The sequence below is a fragment of the Salvelinus alpinus genome, chromosome 15, assembly GCF_045679555.1.
Source record: "Salvelinus alpinus chromosome 15, SLU_Salpinus.1, whole genome shotgun sequence".
Taxonomy (NCBI): domain Eukaryota; kingdom Metazoa; phylum Chordata; class Actinopteri; order Salmoniformes; family Salmonidae; genus Salvelinus; species Salvelinus alpinus.
This window is the reverse complement of record NC_092100.1, coordinates 33,407,812-33,429,712: the sequence shown is the minus strand read 5'-3', so window position 1 is coordinate 33,429,712 and position 21,901 is coordinate 33,407,812. Positions and strand designations below refer to the sequence as shown.

At 42.4% G+C, this 21,901-nt stretch overlaps 1 protein-coding gene and 1 non-coding gene across 7 annotated transcripts in view; both read right to left on the bottom strand.

The window, feature by feature from the left end:
- LOC139540481 (FERM domain-containing protein 5-like) overlaps positions 1–18,426 on the bottom strand; it is a 123,842-nt gene extending 105,416 nt beyond the window's left edge. For 4 of the 6 annotated variants that reach the window (XM_071344336.1, XM_071344338.1, XM_071344340.1 and 1 more), the window contains exon 1: positions 18,023–18,422. In XM_071344336.1, coding sequence (XP_071200437.1) covers positions 18,023–18,124 — 102 coding nt within the window. In that variant the 5' untranslated portion in view covers positions 18,125–18,422. Of the gene's footprint in view, positions 1–18,022 lie in introns of all 6 variants that reach the window. The other 2 variants (XM_071344342.1, XM_071344341.1) reach the window with 2 other exon arrangements.
- A 1,012-nt stretch (positions 18,427–19,438) lies between these two features.
- trnah-gug (transfer RNA histidin (anticodon GUG)) lies at positions 19,439–19,510 on the bottom strand. The gene has a single exon. It is a non-coding gene; the product is annotated as a tRNA-His (tRNA).
- Positions 19,511–21,901: the final 2,391 nt, after the last annotated feature.

The window sequence follows — 21,901 nt, the reverse complement described above, 5'->3', positions numbered from 1 at the left end:
GGAGCTAGGCCCAATCTCCCGGCTACCCGAAGAGATCCATCAAACAATTCCTGGGTTTCAATACCTCTTTTGCCAATTGGCTTGGACCCTTTGCTGCCAACACGGAGCCCTGCCGATCCATCACGACTGGTCTGCCGACGTAATCACACAAGGGGGTTTCAACAGGCACTTCCGTTGCGACGTCCTCCTGAGGCCCATCTGCTAGCCTGCTAGCCTCGGCCTGCTAGCTGTCTGAATCGCCGTGTCTCCAGCTCCCCTAGCTACTCACTGGACCCTATGATTACTCGGCTACACATGCCTCTCCCTAATGTCAATATGTCTTGTCTATTGCTGTTTTTGTTAGTGATTTTTGTCTTATTTCACTGTAGAGCCTCCAGCCCTGCTCGATATGCCTTAGCTAGCCCTTTTGTTCCAACCCCACACATGCGGTGACCTCACCTGGCTTAAATGGTGCTTCTAAAGACAAAACCTCTCTCATTGTCACAATGCCTGGCTTTTTCTCCACTGTACTCACATCCTACCATACCCTTGTCTGTACATTATGCCTTGAATCTATTCTTCCGCGTCCAGAAATCTGTTCCTTTTACTCTCTGTTCAGAGCGCACTAGACGACCAGTTCCTATAGCCTTTAGCCGTACTCTTATTCTTCTACTCCTCTGTTCCTCTGGTGATGTAGAGGTTAACCCAGGTCCTGCAGACCCCAGCATCACTCCCATTCCCCAGGCGCTCTCATTCGTTGACTTCTGTAACTGTAAAAGCCTATGGTTTCATGCATGTTAACATTAGAAGCCTCCTCCCTAAGTTTGTTTTATACACTGCTTTAGCACACTCCGCCAACCCGGATGTCCTAGCCGTGTCTGAATCCTGGCTTAGGAAGGCAACATAAAATCCTGAAATTTCCATCCCTAACTATAACATTTTCCGACAAGATAGAACTGCCACTGGAGCGGAGTTGCAATCTACTGCAGATATAGCCTGCAGAGTTCTGTCATGCTATCCAGGTCTGTGCCCAAACAATTCGAGCTTCTACTTTTAAAAATCCACCTTTCCAGAAACAAGTCTCTCACCGTTGCCGCTTGTTATAGACCCCCCTCAGCCCCCAGCTGTTCCCTGGACACCATATGTGAACTGATCGCCCCCCATCTATCTTCAGAGTTCGCACTGTTAGGTGACCTAAACTGGGACATGCTTAACACCCCGGCCGTCCTACAATCTAAGCTAGTTGCCCTCAATCCCACACAAATTATCAAGGAACCTACCAGGTACAACCCTAAATCAGTAACCATGGGCACTCTCTTAGATATCATCCTGACCAACTTGCCCTCTAAATACACCTCTGCTGTCTTCAACCAGGATCTCAGGATCACTGCCTTATTTCCTGCGTGCGTAATGGGTCCGCGGTCAAACGACCACCCCTCATCACTGTCAAACGCTCCCTAAAACACTTCAGCAAGCAGGCCTTTCTAATCGACCTGGCCCGGTCATCCTGGAAGGATATTGACCTCATCTCATCAGTAGAGGATGTCTGGTTATTCTTTAAAAGTGCTTTCCTCACCATCTTAAATAAGCATGCCCCATTCAAAAAATGTAGAACTAAGAACAGATATAGCCCTTGGTCGACCCCAGACTTGACTGCCCTTGACCAGCACAAAAACATCCTGTGATGTTCTGCATTAGCATCGAATAGACCCCGCGATATGCAACTTTTCAGGGAAGTCAGGAACCAATATACTCAGTCAGTTAGGAAAGCTAAGGCTAGCTTTTCAAACAGAAATTTGCTTCCTGTAGCACTAATTCCAAAAAGTATTGGGACACTGTAAAGTCCATGGAGAATAAGAGCACCTCCTCCCAGCTGACCACTGCACTGAGGATAGGAAACACCATCACCACCGATAAATCTACGATAATCGATCATTTCAATAAGCATTTTTCTACGGCTGGCCATGCTTTCCACCTGGCTACCCCTACCCCGGCCAACATCTCAGCACCCCCTGCAGCAACTGCCAAAGCCCCCCCCTCCCCCGCTTCTCCTTCACCCAAATTCAGACAGCTGATGTTCTGAAAGAGCTGCAATATCTGGATCCCTACAAATCAACTGGGCTAGACAATCTGGATCCTCTATTTCTAAAATTATCCCCCGAAATTGTTGCAACCCCTATTACTAGCCTACTCAACCTCTCTTTCGTATCGTCTGAGATCTGCCGCGCTCATCCCCCTCTTCAAAGGGGGAGACACTCTAGACCCAAACTGTTACAGACCTATATCCATCATGCCCTGCCTTTCTAAAATCTTTGAAAGCCATGTTAACAAACAGATCACCGACCATTTCGAATCCCACCGTACCTTCTTCGCTATGCAATCTGGTTTCCGAGCTGGTCATGGGTGCACCTCAGCCACGCTCAAGGTCCTAAACGATATCATAACCGCCATCGATAAAGACAGTACTGTGCAGCCGTCTTCATCAACCTGGCCAAGGCTTTCGACCACATTCTTTTCGGCAGACTCAATAGCCTTGGCTTCTCAAATGACTGCCTCGCCTGGTTCACCAACTACTTCTCAGATAGAGTTCAATGTGTCAAATCGGAGGGCCTGTTGTCCGGACCTCTGGCAGTCTCTATGGGGGTGCCACAGGGTTCAATTCAAGGGGAAACTCTTTTCCCTGTATATATCAATGATGTTGCTCTTGCTGCTGGTGATTTTCTGATCCACCTCTACGCAGATGACACCATTCTGTATACATCTGGCCCTTCTTTGGACACAGTGCTAACAAAACTCCAAACGAGCTTCAACGCCATATAACACTCCTTCCGTGGCCTCCAACTGCTTTTAAATGCTTGTAAAACTAAGTGCATGCTCTTCAACCGATTGCTGCCCGCACCCTCCCATCCGACTAGCATCACTACTCTGGACGGTCCTGACCTAGAATATGTGGACAACTACAAATACCTAGGTGTCTGGTTAGACTGTAAACTCTCCTTCCAGACTCACATTAAACATCTCCAATCCAAAATTACATCTAGAATCGGCTTCCTATTTCGCAACAAAGCCTCCTTCACTCATGCCACCAAACATACCCTCGTAAAACTGACCATCCTTGACTTCGGCGATGTAATTTACAAAATAGCCTCCAACACTCTACTCAGCAAACTGGATGTAGTCTATGACATTGCCATCCGTTTTGTCACCAAAGCCCCATATACTACCCACCACTGCGACTTGTATGCTCTTGTTGGCTGGCCCTCACTACATATTCGTCGCCAAACCCACTGGCTCCAGGTAATCTATAAGTCTTTGCTAGGTAAAGCCCCGCCTTATCTCAGCTCACTGGTCACCATAGCAACACACACCCGTAGCACGCACTCCAACAGGTATATTTCACTGGTCATCCCCAAAGCCAACACTTCCTTTGGCCGCCTTTCCTTCCAGTTGTCTGCTGCCAATGACTGGAACGAATTGCAAAAATCACTGAAGCTGGAGTCTTATATCTCCCTCTCTAACTTTAAGCATCAGCTGTCAGAGCAGCTTACCAATCTCTGTACCTGTACACAGCCAATCTGTAAATAGCACACCCAACTACCTCATCCCCATATTATTACTTACCCTCTTGCTCTTTTGCACTCCAGTATCTCTACTTGCACATCATCATCTGCACATCTATCACTCCAGTAATAATGCTTAATTGTAATTATTTTGCCTCTATTGCCTACCTCCCTACTCTTCTACATTTGCACACACTGTACAAAGATTTTTCAAAAAAAAAAAATATTGTGTTATTGACTGTATGTTTGTTTATGTGTAACTCTGTGTTGTTGTTTTTGTCGCACTGCTTTTCTTTATCTTGGCCAGGTCGCAGTTGTAAATGAGAATTTGTTCTCAACTGGCCTACCTGGTTAAATAAATGTGAAATTTAAATAAATAAATTACAATTTATGTGGGAAGGTATGCAGCAGTATTGACAACCATCTGGGCATTCATCAAATCACCAATTAAATGTAAGAATAAAACACAAATTAACAATAAACAACACATTGGGATTCCTGGAAATGACATGTCTAATTAGAGAGAAACAATTGACTCAAGCACTGAATTTATCACACATGCTTTCTTGACTAAACTGTGACTAAATTCTCTATGAACACTATCATCAAAATGTAAGTATTCTGATATGACTTTAAAGTGTATTCTACTTTTATTCTATAAAAAGTCTGAGCTGTGGGAAATAAAGCTTCTTAAAAAGCCAAATAATGCTGGCCAGCTATTATCATGAGTACCCCCCACACACATGCAGACACACATTTAATAAATACATTTGCCTGCACACACTCCCTGGACTGTGTTGAATGTACTTGTCCTGTACATATTCAACACAATCTATTGCACATCTTGGCATTTACACCATTGACAGGCAAGAAACTGCACCTTCTCAGGATAAAGCACACCATCACTGTATTTTGAACAATAATTGCTCCTTCCCGCCTTAACTTTGTGGTTCTTTATGGGCTTAGCTGGTAAAAAGTCTGTAGATGCAGCGATGCAACAAGCACTCAAGGCTTTTGTGTCACCATGCAGCTTTACTTAGGGGCTTGACAAAACATTTGAAAGTATAGCAAACAGATAATAAACAACCTGAGCAAAGAAGTCCCATTCAGAATCTTAAATAATATATTGGACAGGACTAGAATAATGTTTAAGTCTTGCTTAAGACCTGAAGACACTGCTTTGATTGCAGCTGAATAAAGTGCCTTCATTCTGTGCCCTTCTAAATTCTACCTCAACACTATTTATTTTATTTTACCTTTATTTAACTAGGCAAGTCAGTTAATAACAAATTCTTATTTTCAATGACGGGGGGTTAACTGCCTTGTTCAGGGGCAGAACGACAGATTTTGACCTTGTCAGCTCAGGGATTCGATCTTGCAACCTGCCCCTAGTCCAACGCTCTAACCACTAGGAGACCTGCCGCCCCACTAAGACTAGCTCCATCTGGACAACTATTCTGCAGGGGTATGTCTTTACCAGCAAACAACTTCTGAGAGACACTACTCATCTCCTATTCAACTCATCATCTACTCAGAAATAAAAGGTGTTCTTGGATAAAAACAACAACAATCACACATAGACAGAGATAGCTATTGGTTTACATTAGAAACGCACCTGCAACACACCTCATTGCACTCAAATGTGTTTTATTGGAGTAACAAACAACTTGGAGCCTACTTTCACCTCCCCTTTCATACAGGGCAAGTAACCCCCACTCCCAGTAAGTCAGCTCAAAGTGTAAAATGCACCCTTTCAACTGTAAATTCAACAAACGAGGTTGGTGAACAAACAGCACACTCCCTGAATAGAGAAGCACTCTGGAAAAACACTCTTAACGAAAGGGAAAGGGGGAGACCTAGTCAGTTGTACAACTGAATGCATTCAACTGAAATGTGTCTTCTGCATTTAACCCAAACCCTCTGAGTGTGTGTATGTGTGCATTTATGTAATTACTGTGACTTTCCGTGTATACACTTTAAACATTCAGCTCTCTACCTTACCATTTTGAATTCTCTCTTGTGCAAAATCACTGCAGCCTGGCTGCTGTGGCCTGTATGGTATTCAACTGTGACCTAGAGATGTGAGGAGCCTCTAAATTCCCAACCATCACCGGTGCTGCAATACTGCATTAGAGAGCGGAAGAGGCCGGGGCCAAGCGGGATGGCAGCGACTTCCATCAAACTACAGGGGTGTATAATGTTGAGCACTCACTTTCTTATCGCACAAATATAGAGGAAAGATCCAGAATTCATTGAAGTAAAACTTTAAAGTCATGCATTATAGCTGTTAAAAATATGAAGACAGATACAGTGGTTTTAAAGGGATACTTCAGGATTTTGGCAATGAAGCCCTTTATCTACTTTCCCAGAGTCAGATGAACTCGTGGATACCATTTTTATGTCTCTGTGTCCAGTATGAAGGAAGTTAGAGGTAGTTTCACAAGCAAATGCTACTGGTGTTAGTGCAATGACTGGAAGTCTATGGGTATCTGCTAGCATAAGGACTTTCTCTTCCCTGGTTCTGGCATTATAATTTCTGAAGCTGATGATATTGATGATAACATTCAGAACACAGGAATAGCTACCAGAACTCAAGGCTGTAATGGCCCACCTGTGCTGTGTGGATGTCAGAGGAAGGAGGCCAGCCTGCACCAGAGGTAACCCTGAATATGGAGCGGTTAAACAGTTTAGGGAAGAGATCAGAGTGTAATGAAAACAGGTCCACAGGGGATTGAATCGCAGCACATAGTGGGAACAGGATATGAGCAAAAGTATGTAAGTAAGCGAGCGAGAGAAAGGACCTCAACATGCCCAGGCTGTGAGCAGAGCAACAGGCCCAACCCACACTATTACACCCACCCAAGCCCCATCCTGCGACCTAAGATGTATCAGATGCTCAACATGCTCTGCTCACGCCTACTGTGATGGTCCAGGCCTAAACCACACAAAAACACTAGACACCATTGAACACAAAGCTTTTACTATCTCATCCGGGAATACACAAGGTTTCAGGTTCAATTCAATTTAGGCCTTTGGCCTAAAGAGCAGGAAGACAGACTTCATCAAAGAAATTGGAAATACAGACATTGTCATCCAACAAGAAACATGGTATAAAGGAGACGGACCCACTGGTTGCCCTCTAGGTTACAGAGAGCTGGTAGTCCCATCCACCAAACTACCAGGTGTGAAACAGGGAAGAGACTAATTTGGTATAGAGCTAATTTGGTATAGAGCGGACCTAACCCACTCTATTAAATTAGTCAAAACAGGAACATTTTACATCTGGCTAGAAATTAGTAAGGAAATGATCTGAACAGAGAAAGATGTCGACATGTGTGCTACCTATACCTACAGCTTCTCCATCTTAGATGGGGAGATCAACCATTTCCAGGCCCAGGGACATGTACTAGTCTGTGGTGACCTTAATGCCAGAACTGGACAAGAACCTGACACCCTCGACAAACACCTACCTGGAGGTGACAGCATTCCCTCCCCCATATGCCCCCGTAGACACAACTACTACGACTTAACCAACAAAAACGGGTTACAACTCCTGCAGCTCTGTCAGACGCTGGGTATGTACATAGTCAATGGTAGGCTTCGAGGGGACTCCTACGGTAGGTACACCTATAGCTCATCTCTTGGCAGTAGTACTGTAGACTGTAGACTACTTTATCAATGACTTAAACCCAGAGTCTATTAGAGTGTTCACAGTCAGTCCACTGACACCCCTATCAGATCACAGCAAAACCCCACTCTACTTGAACAGAGCTATGCTCAATCACGAGGCATCAAAGCCAAAGGAACTTAATAATATAATGAAATGCTATAGATGGAAGGAAAGTAATGTGAAAATCTACCAAAAAACAATTAGGCAAAAACAAATGTAATCATTAATAGACAATTTCCTAGAAAAAATGTTTCACTGTAATAGTGAAGGTGTAAACATGGCAGTACAAAACCTAAACAGTATACATGACCTCTCAGCTTCCCAATCAAATCTAAAAAATGTAAGAAGACAACCTAAGAAAATGAACAACAACGACAAATGGTTTGATGAAGAATGCAAAAACGTAATTAAGAAATTGAGAAACCTATCCAACCAAAAACATAGAGACCCAGAAATCCTGAGCCTACACCTTCACTATGGTGAATCACTAAAACAATACAGAAATACACTACGGAAAAAGAAGGAACAGCACGTCAGAAATCAGCTCAATGTAATTGAATAATCCAGAATCTAACCACTTCTGGTGTCACGGATCCCCCTGGTACTGCTGCTCATTCCGTTCACCAGCTCCGGAGGTCTACATCACCGGCCTTCTAGGCATCACAGAACTGGATTCATTGCAGAAGGAATGTATCTCGCTGGCGCGCACCTCAAAACGCAGGATGGTTGCCAGCACGCTGTACATGGCGCTGCCAAGTCTGGAAAGACAGTCATCGTGATGCTGGACTGTCCCGACGATGGTCGATAGCTCGGTCTTTCCTGCTGTCTCCATTTATGAGGTCGGTTATTCTGTCACGATGTCTAATGATTGGAGACAGGCGCAGGAATACGTAATAGGGGTTTTTATTTACTCCACCCAAACAAAAGAGCGAGGTGTAAACATCTAAATAATACACGGGATGAGACTCGTAAAACAAGTGCACAATAACACATAACATGGAAGCCGATACAACAGCACAGGTACTCACAGGACCAACAGACATGGTAACAATAACCGACAAGGACACTGGGGAACAGAGGGCACATATATAACACACTAATCAGGGGGAATGGGAACCAGGTGTCCGGGGTTGGTGGTAATGACAGTCTGGAGTTGGTGGTAATGAATCTAGTTCATTGATGCCTAGAAGGCCGGTGATGTAGACCTCCGGAGCTGGTGCACGGAATGAGGAGCAGTACTGGGGGGGATCCGTGACATCTGGGAAAATTGGAAAACTCTAAACAAACAACAACATGAAGAGTTATCTATCCAAAACGGAGATGTATGGATAAACCACTTCTCCAATCTTTTTGGCTCTATAACAAAGAACAAAGAGCAAAAACATATACATGTTCAAATACATCCTCGTAATTCGCATAAAGAAAAGATGGCGATACAGAGGGCGCAGATCCGGGTGGAAGTGGAAAACACGCCTCGACCATCCGTTTTATTGGCCAACGTGCAGCCCAGTAGTGGAAACAGTCCAGTACATCACTATACTAGGCGGTGTCAGAGGAAGCCCCAAATAATTGTCAAAGACTCCAGTCACCCAAATCATAGACTGTTCTCTCTGCTACCGCATGGCAAGCAGTACCAGAGCGTTATGTCTAGGTCCAAAAGGCTCCTTAACAGCATCTACCCCCAAGCCATCAGACTGCTGAACAATTAATCAAATGGCCACTCAGACTATTTGCATTGATACCCCCCCCCCCACACACAGCTACTCACTGTTTATTATCTATGCATAGTCACTTTACCCCTACCTACATGTACAAATTACCTTAATCATGGAAAGCGCAGATGTTCCTAATGTTTTGTATACTCAGTGTATATCTCCACCAGAGACAACTCCGTGCACCAAAAATTGAAATATTTTCTGTAAAATAACAGAAACCAGGACTGTAGCTTTTACATTTCATTACATCATAGAGGTATCCCTAAATCTTTGTGATTTTAATTCTAGAAGATTTGTTCAATGTCTCAATGTGTTAATAAAAAGTAGTAGGATTTCCTCAGTCCAGGAGACAGCTCTCCCCAATAACTTCTGAGGAATGATGATCCACAGATGAACACACACACACACACACACACAAACTTACTGTAATGGATTCTGATCGACCTTCTCCCCTGCCTTTATTTCAGGCTGAAGATAAAACGAAGGAAACATCAAAGCAAGTCTAGCAGCATGGAAACAAAAGAAAAAGAACCAGCCCCTGACTCCTGTCTTCCCTTCAAGGAAATCCATTCCACCTTACTTTGTTCAAAACATGACATTGAATTTGTATTATTAGGTCTACACTACAGTGAACTATATTGTATAAAGCTCATAACAGTTGCAGTAAACAAATTTATATTGAATAACAATAAAATGACATTTGAGGAATAGGCTATAATGTAAGGCAGGGTGTCAATTGGGTAACTCAACACCAACAATTTAAAATACGCTACTAAAATCATTCTGATCCCGATTAAAAGGGAAATGCATTTTAACAGTATGGATGGCTGACTTAGGACAATGCGGACACCTGGGAGCGGGAGGGAAGGCTGTTTGTATGGCTGGCTTTATGGAGAGCTCATCAACTTTGTCTCAAAACAGTGCAGAGGTAAAGATGGCTGTAGTAGATGGCTTTGGTAACTGCTGTTTGACTTGATGTGAAACTAAACTAGAGTTTTAATCTCAGTGCTAAGCTAGTATGTACCTACTAATTATTGTATGATGTGTTTGTAGAATGTTAAGTCCCCTATTGACTGAGGGTCATTTCCATGTAACAGGACCCATGAGGGCCAACATAAAGTTCATAGGAGCATGTCAAATCTGGTGTCAAATGAAAACTAAGTGTCTATATTTTTGAGAAATTAAGGCATATATACATTTTTCAACCGTGTTCTATCCTAAATATTAGGAATAAGCAAGGCTTTGATTTCTGATGAAACAGATGGAAAAGGGGTCGTGGAAAACGTATTAAAATGTATTAGAAATACATCAAAACACAATCATTTAGGAGTAAAGACCCCTGCCAACTAATATCAACACATTTTTAGTTTTGAAGAAATTATTTACCTTGTGTAAGTTTAAGAAATATTGCCCTGTGCCTTGAAATTCCATTTCCAAAAACCCACATATCTTTAAGATATTTTCGAATTTCTCTCCCTCAAGAGGAGGGAGCGTTGAGGAAGCTACTTTGAAAATACAGAATAGTTTACCAAGCTACCAATTACTTCACACTAGAAGAAGTTAAGCTATACTAAAGGCACCCTTGAGAAAAATATAGTTACTTAACTAAAGTTACTTTGAAAAAGTAGTTCACTACATCCAGTCTACTTCGTAAAAAATTATCATATGTAAATCTGAAATGTCATAGACTACAAATTGCAAGAACAGATCACTTTGTTAACAGAATGTGTCATTTAGCATATTCAACACAAAAACTATGTTTCAAGTAAGAATTAGGCAGGTCTGATGCCGAAAAAGAAAGGAGATTATTGCCTACTTCACCCATATTTAATTTTTGCAAAAAAAATAAATGTAGTTCAACTACCACTAAGATACTGTAAAATGTTGGTAAATTACTAGTTGAACTACATGTAGTTCACTACTGCTCAACACTGGGAGGGAGGATAATGAAAGAAAACACAGAATTAACAAGTAAAGGTAGACCTACCAATTAGTTATAGTGTTTTTACTGATATCTATTTGGTTATGAATTACTAAGTGACAAAAACTCGAAATTCTGTTCCCAAATTGGTAACGTAGCTTCCGAAAAATCAGTGACGGAATTACTGCAATTTAATTGGCTACAATGGAAAATCATAGTAGTCACAAACCACAGTTGGTTCACCTGCTACAGTTCTCCCTGACACTGGCATACTGTTACATTCAACTCATAACTGTTTTCTTTCTCTTTCTGTCATATGGTGGTCAAAGCAAGTGTGAAAACAGTCTGGACAACCCTTCCCTCTCTCTCTCCCTCTATCCAATTAGCCAATTAAATTGCAAGTCATTCTGTTCACCTGATCTAGAACTCCTCACAATCAAATGTCGACCGCATTATCTACCAAGGGAATTCTCTTCAATCATAATCACAGCCGTATATATTCCCCCCCAAGCAGACACATCGATGGCCCTGAACGAACTTTATCTGACTCTTTGTAAACTGGAAACCACACACCCTGAGGCTGCATTCATCGTAGCTGGGGATTTTAACAAGGCTAATCTAAAAACAAAACTCCCTAAATTCTATCAGCATATCGATTGTGCTACCAGGGCTGGAAAAACCCTAGATCATTGTTATACTAATTTCCGCGACGCATATAAGGCCCTCCCCCGCCCCCCTTTCGGAAAAGCTCCCTCCCCCGCCCCCCTTTCGGAAAAGGCCCTCCCCCGCCCCCCTTTTGGACCACGACTCCATTTTGTTGATTCCAGCCTACAAACAGAAACTAAAACAACAAGCTCCCGCGCTCAGGTCTGTTCAACGCTGGTCCGACCAATCTGAATCCACGCTTCAAGACTGCTTCGATCACGCGGATTGGAATATGTTCCGCATTGCGTCCAACAACAATATTGACGAATATGCTGATTCGGTGAGCGAGTTCATTAGGAAGTGCATTGACGATGTCGTACCCACAGCAACGATTAAAACATTCCCAAACCAGAAACCGTGGATTGACGGCAGCATTCGCGTGAAACTGAAAGCGCGAACCACTGCTTTTAACCAGGGCAAGGTGACCGGAAGCATGACCGAATACAAACAGTGTAGCTATTCTCTCCGCAAGGCAATCAAACAGGCTAAGTCCCAGTACAGAGACAAAATCGAGTCGCAATTCAACAGCTCAGACACAAGAGGTATGTGGCAGGGTCTACAGTCAATCACGGATTACAAAAAGAAAACCAGCCCCGTCGCGGACCAGGATGTCTTGCTCCCAGACAGGCTAAACAACTTTTTTGCCCGCTTTGAGGACAATACAGTGCCACTGACACGGCCCCCTACCAAAACCTGCGGGCTCTCCTTCACTGCAGCCGAGGTGAGTAAAACATTTAAACGTGTTAACCCTCGCAAGGCTGCAGGCCCAGACGGCATTCCCAGCCGCGTCCTCAGAGCATGCGCAGACCAGCTGGCTGGTGTGTTTACGGACATATTCAATCAATCCTTATCCCAGTCTGCTGTTCCCACATGCTTCAAGAGGGCCACCATTGTTCCTGTTCCCAAGAAAGCTAAGGTAACTGAGCTAAACGACTACCGCCCCGTAGCACTCACTTCCGTCATCATGAAGTGCTTTGAGAGACTAGTCAAGGACCATATCACCTCCACCCTACCGGACACCCTAGACCCACTCCAATTTGCTTACCGACCCAATAGGTCCACAGACGACGCAATCGCAACCACACTGCACACTGCCCTAACCCATCTGGACAAGAGGAATACCCATGTGAGAATGCTGTTCATCGATTACAGCTCAGCATTTAACACCATAGTACCCTCCAAACTCGTCATCAAGCTCGAGACCCTGGGTCTCGACCCCGCCCTGTGCAACTGGGTCCTGGACTTCCTGACGGGCCGCCCCCAGGTGGTGAGGGTAGGTAACAACATCTCCACCCCGCTGATCCTCAACACTGGGGCCCCACAAGGGTGCATTCTGAGCCCTCTCCTGTACTCCCTGTTCACCCACGACTGCGTGGCCATGCACGCCTCCAACTCAATCATCAAGTTTGCGGATGACACTACAGTGGTAGGCTTGATTACCAACAACGACGAGACGGCCTACAGGGAGGAGGTGAGGGCCCTCGGAGTGTGGTGTCAGGAAAATAACCTCACACTCAACGTCAACAAAACAAAGGAGATGATTGTGGACTTCAGGAAACAGCAGAGGGAGCACCCCCCTATCCACATCGACGGGTCAGTAGTGGAGAAGGTGGAAAGTTTTAAGTTCCTCGGTGTACACATCACGGACAAACTGAATTGGTCCACCCACACAGACAGCGTTGTGAAGAAGGCGCAGCAGCGCCTCTTCAACCTCAGGAGGCTGAAGAAATTCGGCTTGTCACCAAAAGCACTCACAAACTTCTACAGATGCACAATCGAGAGCATCCTGTCGGGCTGTATCACCGCCTGGTACGGCAACTGCTCCGCCCACAACCGTAAGGCTCTCCAGAGGGTAGTGAGGTCTGCAGAACGCACCACCGGGGGCAAACTACCTGCCCTCTAGGACACCTACACCACCCGATGTCACAGGAAGGCCATAAAGATCATCAAGGACAACAACCACCCAAGCCACTGCCTGTTCACCCCGCTATCATCCAGAAGGCGAGGTCAGTACAGGTGCATCAAAGCAGGGACCGAGAGACTGAAAAACAGCTTCTATCTCAAGGCCATCAGACTGTTAAACAGCCACCACTAACATTTAGCGGCCGCTGCCAACATACTGACTCAACTCCAGCCACTTTAAAAATGGGAATTGATGGAAATTATGTAAAAATGTACCACTAGCCACTTTAAACAATGCCACTTAATATAATGTTTACATACCCTACATTACCCATCTCATATGTATATACTGTACTCTATATCATCTACTGCATCTTGCCATCTTTATGTAATACATGTACCACTAGCCACTTTAAACTATGCCACTTTATGTTTACATACCCTACAGTACTCATCTCATATGTATATACCGTACTCTATACCATCTACTGCATCTTGCCATGCCGTTCTGTACCACCACTCATTCATATATCTTTATGTACATATTCTTTATCCCTTTACACTTGTGTGTGTGTATAAGGTAGTAGTTGTGGAATTGTTAGGTTAGATTACTTGTTGGTTATTACTGCATTGTCGGAACTAGAAGCACAAGCATTTCGCTACACTCGCATTAACATCTGCTAACCATGTGTATGTGACTAATAAAATTTGATTTGATTTGATTTGATATCTCCAATTAATGTCACCTCTCCCTGCTCTTACTGACACCGACTCATGAGCCCCCTCTTTCCATTTACAGTAACCAGCGTCCTTACCCATTGAGTACAGACTGACACCGGACGTCCATGGATGTTGAAAAGTAGTCCTCAGATGTCGTTTTTGGTTTTTGGTACGGTCCCGGCCTTGATTTGGCCCAAACATAGAGGTCCATGATTGGTTCAGATTTGGTCCGGAAATCTGAACCAATCATAGACGTCTATGGTTGTCACAAGTGTGGAGAGCTCAGTACAGTACAGTACAGTAGAGCACTGTAGAGTAAAGTAGAGTACAGTAAAGTAAAAAGTGTTAAGCAGAGTAAAGTTCAGTACAGTATTGTACAATAGAGTAGAATAGAGTACAGTTCAGTAGAGCACACTAGAATTGAGTACACTATAATGTACTGTACTGAACTATACTGTACTTTACTGTACTCTACCGTACTGAACTATACTCTACTGTTCTGTGTTGTGCTGTGCTGTACTGTAAAGTATTCCACTGTACTCTACTATGCTGTACTTTGATGTCCAAACTTGTGAAACACAGACATCTATGATTGGTTCAGATTTGGTCCAGGATGGACCAACCAAATTTGGTCTTGTTTGGGTGTGGAGCTCATTAAAATAATAGGCAGTGTGTAGAATAATACTGAGATATGCAAAGGAGGACATTGCATATTTATACTGTTGTGTACCTATTTAGGACACATCACCATGAAGTGAATGACACTCGTATCCATAAATATGCATTTCTGTGTAGTACAGATCAGGGAGTCATGATTCCGTAAACGCAATTCCGTAAAATTCCGTAAACGCAATTCTGTTACTGGGTGTGAATCCACTTCACTTAATGTAGTTCAAAAACCAAAAGAAATGTTTTCAAAGTCAAGGTCTCATGTCATATAGCTAGTCTTGCGTTGCCATACATTTAAAAGGCTGGTTCTTGACGAGACTATGTCATATACAGTTGAAGTCGGAAGTTTACATACACCTTAGCCAAATACATTTAAACTCAGTTTTTCACAATTCCTGACATTTAATCCAAGTAAAATTTCCCTGTCTTAGGTCAGTTGGGATCACCACTTTATTTTAAGAATGTGAAATGTCAGAATAATAGTAGAGAGAATTATTTATTTCAGCTTTTATTTCTTTCATCACATTTCCACTGGGTCTTAAGTTTACATACACTCAATTAATATTTAGTACCATTGTCTTTAAATTGTTTAACTTGGGTCAAACGTTCCGGGTAGCCTTCCACAAGCTTCCCACAATAAGTTGGGTTAATTTTGGCCCATTCCTCCTGACAGAGCTGGTGTAACTGAGTCAGGTTTGTAGGCCTCCTTGCTCACACGTGCTTTTTCAGTTCTGCCCACAATTTTTCTATAGGATTGAGGTCAGGGCTTTGTGATGGCCACTCCAATACCTTGACTTTATTGTCCTTAAGCCATTTTGCCACAACTTTGGAAGTATGCTTGGGGTCATTGTCCATTTGGAAGACCCATTTGCAACCAAGCTTTAACTTCCTGACTGATGTCTTGAGATGTTGCTTCAATATATCCACATAATTTTCCTGCCTCATGATGCCATCTATTTTGTGAAGTGCATCAGTCCCTCCTGCAGCAAAGCACCCCCACAACATGATGCTGCCACCCCTGTGCTTCACGGTTAGGATGGTGTTCTTCGGCTTGCAAGCATCCCCCTTTTTCCTCCAAACATAACGATGGTCATTATGGCCAAACAGTTCTATTTTTGTTTCATCAGACCAGAGGACATTTCTCCAAAAAGTACGATCTTTGTCCCCATGTGCAGTTGCAAACCGTAGTCTGGCTTTTTTATTGCGGCTTTGGAGCAGTGGCTTCTTCCTTGCTGAGCGGCCTTTCAGGTTATGTCGATATAGGACTCGTTTTATTGTGGATATGATACTTTTGTATCTGTTTCCTCCAGCATCTTCACAAGGTCCTTTGCTGTTGTTCTGGGATTGATTTGCACTTTTTCGCACCAAAGTACGTTTATCTCTAGGAGACAGAACGCGTCTCCTTCCTGAGCGGTATGATGGCTGCTTGGTCTTTTTTTCGGAGGTCTTGGCTGATTTCTTTTGATTTTCCCATGATGTCTAGTAAAGAGGCACTGAGTTTGAAGGTAAGCCTTGAAATACATCCTCAGGTACACCTCCAATTGACTCAAATTATGTCAATTAGCCTATCAGAAGCTTCTAAAGCCATGACATCATTTTCTGGAATTTTCCAAGCTGTTTAAAGGCACAGTCAACTTAGTGTATGTAAACTTCTGACCCACTGGAATTGTGATACAGTGAATTATAAGTGAAATAATCTGTCTGTAAACAATTGTTGGAAAAATGACTTGTGTCATGCACAAAGTAGATGTCCTAACCGACTTGCCAAAACTATAGTTTGTTAACAAGAAATTTGTGGAGTGGTTGAAAAACGAGTTTTAATGACTCCAACCTAAGTGTATGTAAACTTCCGAATTCAACTGTATGACACCCCATTCTTTCTGCAGACATCTTTGAATCTTAATTCGGAGAAGATATTTTTTTGGAAAACATGGTCACATAAAAAACGGAGGGAGTTTTAACAAAATAATTCTGTTAGCAGAATTGGCATCTTCACAGTTCTCCCAGTGAATGTGTTTTTTTTTTTTTTAATGTTCACTACAAATTGTTAAAAGTAGTCCTTGTGCATAGAGTTTTATGTTTTTTTATCCTTTCAAATCAATGGTTTTTGTTTGGCATATCGTGGAATTGCCCTGAGGTAAATTAAGCTACAGCAAAAGGTAATAATGGCTAGAGTAATGTTGCTTGTTTTTGCTGTACTCTAAATAGCATTTTAGAGCTTTTAAATTGTGTAAAATTCAGTAAATGAGCTTCAATTTTAAATATATATATTTTTTTTTAAATGTTGGAGGGGTACCCCTGATGTAAGGCTGATGATAAGAATGTAAACCAGGGACACTGCGACTTCAGTGTTAGACTCAATGTTTATTATGAGACTGAGTGGTACACAATTTATACAGGACAAAATAATGAAGTGAGCCAAGAGTGTGGCTTCTTCTTTCACTTCAAACTCAAGCATTACCCATGAACCTTTGCTCTTCTCCCAAGAGCCAGAATAACATTTCAGAGTCCCACTTTAAGAGTCCCACCTTATAAACGCAAAATAAAGGTCTCACAATAACATAGACCTCTATTGTAAGTATTGATTTTGTTGACAAATTCATATATAACTTGATAGTGATGGGATTATCTCCTCTGCATTCATTTGAATTGTTACAGCTAGATTGTAACTCTGTTAAATCTAGATTGTGACACAGTTACAGCTTCATTGTAACTCTCACTGTCAGATTAATTACTCAATAAAAACGATGAATATAGACATTGGAAATACAATGCTGCTCAAAGCCTATAAAATCAAGTGTTCGAGAGGTTGTTGATCACTTTTCAAACTTCCAGCGCTCATGGTGAATAATAACAATACCAGTAGGCTATTTGTCTGTGATAAACCATTTCATTTTTTGCCATGTTTTGATCAGTCACAAAAACATCGATAAGGTCCTGAGAGCATCCAGTCTATTCGTCGGACGACGAAACTATCGATATTTGCATCAAGTCAAATGGCATATGGTAATAAAATGAACAAATGATTCACACAACAATAGATTCAGACGGTGACTATCGCGGGACCTGCGGGATGCAGGCACTTGCACGCTTTTCTTCCAACGAGAGACAATTTCACCACTTGATATTCTCTGCTGATGGCATATAAACAATTATTGTCTGAAAATAGTAAGTGACTGACCTGAATTGTGCAGGTATATTCCGTATCATCCAGGAGTCTGACGGTGCAGTCGTATTCTCTATCTAGATTCCGGATACTGCCACTCATTATTCGGCTCAACATCTTTTCACAGAATTGCTGGTCTGCGTCTAGGACCAGAGCAATAATCTGAACACAGCATAGAAGTAGGCTAATGTCACATTGAATGACTACATTTTCCGATCAACCAGACGAGCAGCAGCTGAAGATTGTAATGCCAAGACACAGCATTGTCTATCCCATGAAGTGAACACAACACAGACACGAGCCACAGTGCGGAATCATTGAAAGGATGCCCGCATCCAGATCCAGGAGCAATTCACCCTTGTGTACCCGTAATCGAAAGATGGGTGACCATTCACCACTCACTGCTTGCAACTTGAGCTACAGGGCGGATCCCTTAGAGTAGACTGACGTCAATGAGAACCAACGGGGAGAGATTTCTACAAAATGGGCAATATAGCCCTTAGTATAAACGGAATATTTTTTTTCATCCTTTAATTTTCTTAAACCACCAATTGGCACTAGACGGTAAAAATGTGGGAATTTCAGTCTTCTATGAAACCCATGTTTATAAATGTTTACGACAGGCAAGGCCTCTTTCATGCGTGAAGAGCAAACGGATGAGGAATTGGCTGAAGTTTCAATCCCTATCTCACAAAATGTTAAAAACTTTTGTTTTAAATGCATGAGGAAAAAGTCGTTAAGAGAGCATCATGCTATTCAATGGCCAGTAGGCATATGCCACAGGCATAGATCAATAGGCCATCACAATAAAGCAGTTGAGTAGACTTGATAGACAATGGTGGTCGGCAACAATAATAGTGTATTGCATATTCACAATGGCAAGATTTTCTTTCCTAATTGCAGTGACGAGTTAACCTATAGTCAGAGCAGTAATGAAACCTTCATATAGGCGACGGTATGTGCATGAAACTATATAAAACAATTAAACAAATTGTGGGGGTTGACAATAGTAAAAAAAAACAAGACAATAAATGGGGCTGCAGGGGGCTCTTCTCATAATTAGGCCCAATAGGTTAGCCGGACTAAATCGTTTACAATTTGCGGGCAGGTATGAAGACAGGTTTTTATGTAGCCTACCATTCCGAATATGATAGCTTCAATATTACTTGAATGACATACATTTTAAAAAGATGGCTTTTCACACAGTCTCAGGACAACAACAGCACAGCAACACAATATATCGACGAGACGCTTTCACCCCCTGGTGGACATATAACACAATTCTTATATGAATAACACTCCAGACGATTTGGTAGCTTCGCTGTGTTCGGAATATTGGTTCGACAACGCAATGACTGAACAGGATAATATATGTCAAATAATAAGCATAAGGAAAAATTATGCCCTTATGCCGTGACATTGTGTTTGCAATGCCGTGACCCGGATTCGAACCGGGGTTGCTGCGGCCACAACGCAGAGTACTAACCACTATACGATCACGGCGAGCTACCAGGGCTTATACTGAATGGGAGATATTGGGCTTATAACCTAGCCAGCGGTGACGCATTCAACTACAGATAGCTATTTAAATTGATAAATATGTGGCTAGAACCTTTCTGTATTTTATATTAATTTCACATTTCGAATGGTATGTTTAGTAAACTATATAGATATACTGAATCTGAAGTAGCTTAGAACTAGCCTAGCTAACGTTGGATGCTGACGCCTGTCCATAAACAGTAGCTAGGTGGCTATCTTTATTTTTGCTTGGGAAATTTCAATTAGAATTGGAAATGTTCAATGTAATTAGCTAACTAATATCCTCTGGTTCTTCATCTGCTCATCATGCTTGCTTATGTTTGTGTTAGCCTTATTTGTCTTCTGATGTGTTATTTTTTCTTTCAATCAATGGAATCGTAGACTTCTTAAAATGTTAAATAGGCTTGCGAAAGTATTCACCCCCCTTGGCATTTTTCCTATTTTGTTGCCTTACAACCTGGAATTAAAATAGATTTTGGGGGGGGTTTGTATCATTTGATTTACACAACATGCCTACCACTTTGAAGATTCAAATATTTTTTATTGTGAAACAAACAAGAAATAAGACAAACAAACTGAAAACTTGAGCTTGCATAACTATTCACCCCCCCCCAAAGTCAATACTTTGTAGAGCCACCTTTTGCAGCAATTACAGTTGCAAGTCTCTTGGGGTATGTATGTCTTTATATCAATCAATCAATCAAGTTTATTTTATATAGCCCTTCGTACATCAGCTAATATCTCGAAGTGCTGTACAGAAACCCAGCCTAAAACCCCAAACAGCAAGCAATGCAGGTGTAGAAGCACGGTGGCTAGGAAAAACTCCCTAGAAAGGCCAAAACCTAGGAAGAAACCTAGAGAGGAACCAGGCTATGAGGGGTGGCCAGTCCTCTTCTGGCTGTGCCGGGTGGAGATTATAACAGAACATGGCCAAGATGTTCAAAATGTTCATAAATGACAAGCATGGTCAAATAATAATCAGGAATAAATGTCAGTTGGCTTTTCATAGCCGATAATTAAGAGTTGAAAACAGCAGGTCTGGGACAGGTAGGGGTTCCATAACCGCAGGCAGAAGCTTGGCACATCTAGCCACTGGGATTTCTGCCTATTCTTCAAGGCAAAACTGATCCAGCTCTTTCAAGTTGGATGGGTTCCGCTGGTGTACAGCAATCTTTAAGTCATACCACAGATTCTCAATTGGATTGAGGTCTGGGCTTTGACTAGGCCATTCCAAGACATTTAAATGTTTCCCCTTCAACAACTCGAGTGTTGCTTTAGCAGTATGCTTAGGGTCATTATATATTTTTATTTCATTTTATTTCACCTTTATTTAACCAGGTAGGCCAGTTGAGAACAAGTTCTCATTTACAACTACGACCTGGCCAAGATAAAGAAAAGCAGTGCGACACAAACAACACAGAGTTACACATGGGATAAACAAACATACAGTCAATAACACAATAGAAAAATCTATATACAGTGTGTGCAAATGTAGTAAGATTAGGGAGGTAAGGCAATAAATAAGCCATAGTGGCAAAATAATTACAATTTAGCAATTAAACACTGGAGTGATAGATGTGCAGAAGATGAATGTGCGAGTAGAGATACTGGGGTGCAAAGGCGCAAATAAATAAATAACAATATGGGGATGAGGTAGTTGGGTGGGCTATTTACATATGGGCTGTGTACAGGTGCAATGGTTGGTAAGCTGCTCTGACAGCTGATGCTTAAAGTCATTGTCCTGCTGGAAGGTGAACCTCCGTCCCAGTCTCAAATCTCTGAAAGACAAACAGGTTTCCCTCAAGAATTTCCCTGTATTTAGCGCCATCCATCATTCCTTCAATTCTGACCAGTTTCCCAGTCCCTGCCAATGTAAAACATGGTGTTCTTGGGGTAATGAGAGGTGTTGGGTTTGCGTCAGACATAGCGTTTTCCTTGATGGCCAAAAAGCTCAATTTTAGTCTCATCTGACCAGAGTACCTTCTTCCATATGTTTGGGGAGTCTCCCACATGCCTTTTGGTGAACACCAAACATGTTTGCTTATTTTTTTCTGGCCACTCTTCCGTAAAGCCCAGCTCTGTGAAGTGTACGGCTTAAAGTGGTCCTATGGACAGATACTACAATCTCCGCTGTGGAGCTCTGCAGCGGAGATTGGCACCACAACAAACCTGCCAAGAGAGGGCCGCCCACCAAAACTCATAAACTTTGAACATCCCACGGAGCACCATTAAATCCATTCTTAAAAAATGGAAAGAATATGGCACCATATACTTATTTTACACCATAATTTGCAAATAAATTCATTAAAAATCCTACAATGTGATTTTCTGGATTTTTTTTTCTCATTTTGTCTG